The sequence below is a fragment of the Lycium barbarum genome, chromosome 1 (assembly GCF_019175385.1).
Source record: "Lycium barbarum isolate Lr01 chromosome 1, ASM1917538v2, whole genome shotgun sequence".
NCBI lineage: Eukaryota > Viridiplantae > Streptophyta > Magnoliopsida > Solanales > Solanaceae > Lycium > Lycium barbarum.
Window position 1 is genome coordinate 164,654,143 of NC_083337.1, and position 4,839 is coordinate 164,658,981.

Here is a 4,839-nt window from a genome sequence, read left to right on the forward strand (position 1 = left end):
TCGTGTAGGGGACCAGTGGTGGAACCTGTTGGGGATTTATGTTGGCTCCTATAGCGCAGTATTTTACTGCGCTAAAGGAGAGAGAGAGAAATATCCTTTAGCGCAGTAAAATACTGCGCTAAAGCACTTAATGGTGCAGTTACAATTAAGTGTTTTAGCGCAGTATTTTACTGCACTAAAGGTACTTTTGTACCAATTTTATTTTTAGGGGTATTTTGGTTCACTTGATTTTTTATTGGGTCATTTTGATTCCGGACTCTTTAGGGGATGTCCTAGAAAAAAAATTAATATGAAGAAATCTAACCCAAATCATCGTCACATAAGAGTTATGAAGAAAGAACTTTAAGAAAGCATGCTGTATAAATAATCTAAACTAAAATTTCCGAGGGAAAAAAGTAAAAGCATCAATTGAAAAAATAGCTCCATCACAAGAAAGAAGACCCTGCGAAAATGAATTTCAAGTCTCAAATATCAACATCACCAACAAAAGCCCAGATATCCGTTTTGCTGAGGAAACCTCTTCCGATAATAGTGAGATTTATCTCTGATGGGGTTTTAAGAAAACAAAAAAAGTGAGAAGATTTACTTCAATCTAGAAAAACTATGGTAGAGAAGAAGAGAGAGAAACGTTGCCATTGAATTGTCGTGAAGACACATGTCATAATTTTAAAGGGGTAATTTAGAAACTGGACAGATCTCCTATTGGAGGAAAGCCAAATCCATTTTCTTCATAGGAGTAATTAATAATCACGAGTGGTGGAACAATAAATATGCTTTCATTTTTATATTGTCTTGAATTTGAATCTTCAAAATAAAGTTGATTTTGATAGAACGCCTGGACTTTTCTACACAAGTTGAACAACAAAGCAAATACCGAAAGTGAGGGGAAAAAAGGTAATAACTGCACTGCAAGTCTGCAACCATCCACGGACGGGATTCAGAATTTAAACTCAATGAGTTTAATCCTGTGATTCTTAACATTAAACTCAATATATTTTTAAAATTATAAATTTATATCTACTATTTATAACAATTTTTATAATTTTTTACATATAAATTTATGCTCCGTGTTTAACATGCAACAACCACGGAAAAAAGGTTGACCAGCATTCATAACAATGGCCAAGCCGCAACCAATAAAAGTATAACGTGTTGAACAGTTGAATACGTGCCTTTAATTTTTGCAGACAGCACAAGAGATAGCTAGTTTTCGTGGTACTTAACCATGGTCTATAATTTATTGCGCATTATTACAGATACGTTCAATATACTAAAAGGACAAAGAGGTAGTTGCGGGATAGACTAGAACATGGACAGAGATGTTCAATACAAAAATGAACTACTTATCTTTTTGACACCTCCTCCTCCTCCTTCTTCTTCTTCTGCTTTTTTTTTTTTTTCCATAATAAATTGCCAGAAGAAAGCAAGAGGGATAGGTAGAGAGAAAATTAACGATCTCTTCTATTATTCAACAACATATATATTTCCATCTTCCCTTGCGCTTGAGGATGAAGTCATATATTAAAACTGAACAACATAGTAAATATAAAAGGAGAAGGCTAAATATGACTATCATATATCACATAATTGAGGATCGTCGAAGTCTTCTAGGAGTAATTCTCAAGCAAGTCCAAAGAATAGCAAATTTTCTTGAAGGTGGGCAAGTTGTCTTGAAATAGAGGAATGAAAACATCAATGCTTCCATCTCCAATGAAGGATGGGAGAAGAAACATCATGCCTTCTGTTGGGAAATAAGAAGGCATGAACATGTAAGGACAACCGGTTCCAAAATCAAGGTCGTAGAATGGAAACCTTAACCAGCTGTCAACTTCGAGATTAGGGCATAATATGTGCTTGCTCATGTCTGCAGTCGGGATGAGATCTTCTTCCTTCGCGTTGTGATTAGCAAAGTCGATGAATGATCTAAAATAGTTGTTGTTTACTTTTATAACTGTGTCATGAATGAGCTTCGCTGCATAAGGAAGAGGCTCTCTCAAAAGGTCCTTCACTTTTGCGGTTGGAAATGCCCAAAGGACTAAGTTTCCAAAATACTCATTGGGTACTCTAGGGTTCAGTCTTGGTCGACCATTGACTGAAATTCTTATATGGGTAGTCTCAAAGCCACTTAGGCCACGAGCTTTAGTGATGGCCCTCCATAAATGTGCAACGAGGCTCTCAAAGGTGCTATGAGGTTTATTGTTGCCATTCATGGAAGACGCCTTCGCCTTGAGCTTGGCTAGAAACTCTACTGTGAAATGGACTTTGTGCACCACTATATCTTCAGATACATGATGGGTTTCATTGAGCGAATTCTCCTTTTTGACAAACTTTGACATAAACTCTGCCCCCTTATGCTCATACTCGATGAGTGGAGGGTTTCGAGGGTTAAAAATAGTACGATCATGCAAAGGTAGTGGATTAATGTCAAGCCCTCGACAAGCTTGACCCCATGCAACTAAAAAGTTGCTGGTGGAATGGCCATCCGCCACAGTATGGTGGGCGGTGAAACCAACCACCAAGGAGCCACATGTGAATCTCGTGACTTGAACTTGCACCAATTCCACCACATTATTCAAGCTAGGATGTAGGTTAAGCAAAGAAGCTGAAGGCGTAAAGGGCATTATTTTAGCAAGGGTGCTATCTGATGATGCCTCAACAAATCGAACACCCTCATCATTGAGCAGAATTACCGGATTTCCATGTTCGTCTTTTCCTAATCTTCCTGCCCATTCCCTATAAATTGCTAGTGCCTTCTGAAGCCCCAATTGAATGGCGGCATTTGGTGCGGTGGGAGGGCGATAGGCGTAGATGACAGCAATATGGGCTTCGTAAGTGACCTTGTCAAAGACAGTAAGGGGAATTGAGCTTCTAGTAGAAGGAGAAATGTCTTCATAAAAAGGCTTAATGATTTTTGAACTTTCTACTTTGACCTTCATGGTTTTCTAATGCTTTGATTTTGGCTAAGTGGATAGAGAGAAGAGAAAAGAAGAGAAGAGGAGAATGAAGGATTGTTTAGCTCGAGTTATGGTGAAGTGAAGGCATGCTTGGGTTTTTATAATTAATTATGATCATGCATATGGTCCTACAATTGGCTAGTTAGACGTGTTTATACTATGGAGAAGAAAATTTTTCAAGTGGGCAACAGAAACTAGAAAAAGAGAAAAGCAAAAAAAAAAAAAAAAACACCGGGGACCTATCATTCAATAGTTAGCCTTTGAAGATGCTTCATAGCCAACTTTCATATTATTTCTTTTTCTTTTATTAAAAATTTTGTGATTAGGGCTTGACTTTCATCAAAGTGGTGTTAAACTGTTAATCTTTAATTGAACTACAGTCACCTCTTGCCAACATTGTGACTGCATACAGTGATAGTGTGATACCAACAACCATCTTGTTAAATGTGCAATTCATTATATTCAAGAAAATAAAAAAAATTGGTGAACAAAAAAATCCATGACCAAAACTGATCTAGATGGAGCATCTTTCACTTATCCGTCTCAATTTAATGCCAAGCTTCATTTATCGAAAGTTAATTTAATTAATTTCCAAAACTAAATTAGATTAGATCAACTCAATATTTTAAGATTAAAATTTAAATATTCAAAAGCTTTACGAAAAATACTACTCCATAAGTTGCAATTTTTTTCATCTTAATATGATGAAAAAATACATTCCAAAATATTATTCAAAGTTCACATAATTTAAATTTTGAAAAAAAATATCACATAAATTGAGGTGAAAGGTGTATGTTGTATGTTTTTTTTATGTAGGCGTTTATGACTTCTTTTCGTTTCAGGATTTCATGGAAACAGTGCCAAAACTTACGTTATTAGTTGTCAGGATCCCGGTGTGCTTTTTCCTTTATGTTTTTTTTTTTTTCGGAGAGTATTTGATGAATTTATGTGTCTTTGAAAAATGATGAAATTACTAAGAAAACGAATTAATTTTATAGTGTAAGAATGTTAGAAATAGAAGAGTTAGGCCAGAAATTATAAGGACTTTCACTGAATGTGAGAGTTAGGCCAGAAATTATAAGGACTTTCATATGCGGCCCCTGAACTTGTCCTTGTTTTTCATTTTGCTATCTCAACTAAGTGTTGTTCATATTAAACCCCTAAATTCGTCCTCAAGTGTATCTATCAAACCTTCTAAATCTGATTTTTATTAGAAGCAGAAACTAAATTGGGGAAATGAAGGTGGAGTAATATTTTAGACATGTGGTAAGCTATTCTTTAAGTCATGGATGTGTCAGTTTCTGTTGGTTCTGCTCTTCCACTGCCAACTTAATTAAGAGCTACTCTTTTCTTTCCCTCTCAATTGCTGGTAATCTTAGCTAAAAGATGGGATAATTAAATTAGAATATATATTAGTATGTTACAAAATTGAAGATGGAATACTATATAAGTCGGATTGTGTTTGATAGATACACTTAAGGACGGGTTCAAGAGTTCAATAGAAATAACATTTAGTTAAGGTGCTAAAATAAAAAAATAAAAAAAATTAGGGGGCCGCATGCGCATTGAGCCTAAATATTAAGGTAGGAAGAAAAAAGTTTGAGTAAATAAATAAAGCATCTGCTGAAAAGAAAAGGAAAGGAAAGGAAAGTAAAGCAGCTGGTCAGAATGGAAAATGAAAGAAATAGAGAGAGAAATAGGAACTTTGGTTCCTTTTTCTGAAAGTGGGACCCAAAATTTCACTTGGCAAATTATGAGAGGAATCTCACACAAATTTTATCTGCCACCTAATATTTATACCTCACCCATCATAAAATTCGTCTGATAGAGAGTTTGTCTTTGATCCATCTTTTCTTTCTTAGTTCTTTCTAAAAAATCAGGTTTT

At 35.4% G+C, this 4,839-nt stretch overlaps 1 protein-coding gene across 1 annotated transcript; it reads right to left on the bottom strand.

The window, feature by feature from the left end:
- Window positions 1–1,300: 1,300 nt before the first annotated feature.
- On the bottom strand, window positions 1,301–3,037 carry LOC132604504 (agmatine coumaroyltransferase-2-like). Its single transcript, XM_060318046.1, has one exon. The coding sequence runs from the start codon at window positions 2,934–2,936 to the stop codon at window positions 1,608–1,610; it is 1,329 nt and encodes a 442-aa protein (XP_060174029.1). The 5' UTR covers window positions 2,937–3,037; the 3' UTR covers window positions 1,301–1,607.
- Between the last annotated feature and the right edge of the window lie 1,802 nt (window positions 3,038–4,839).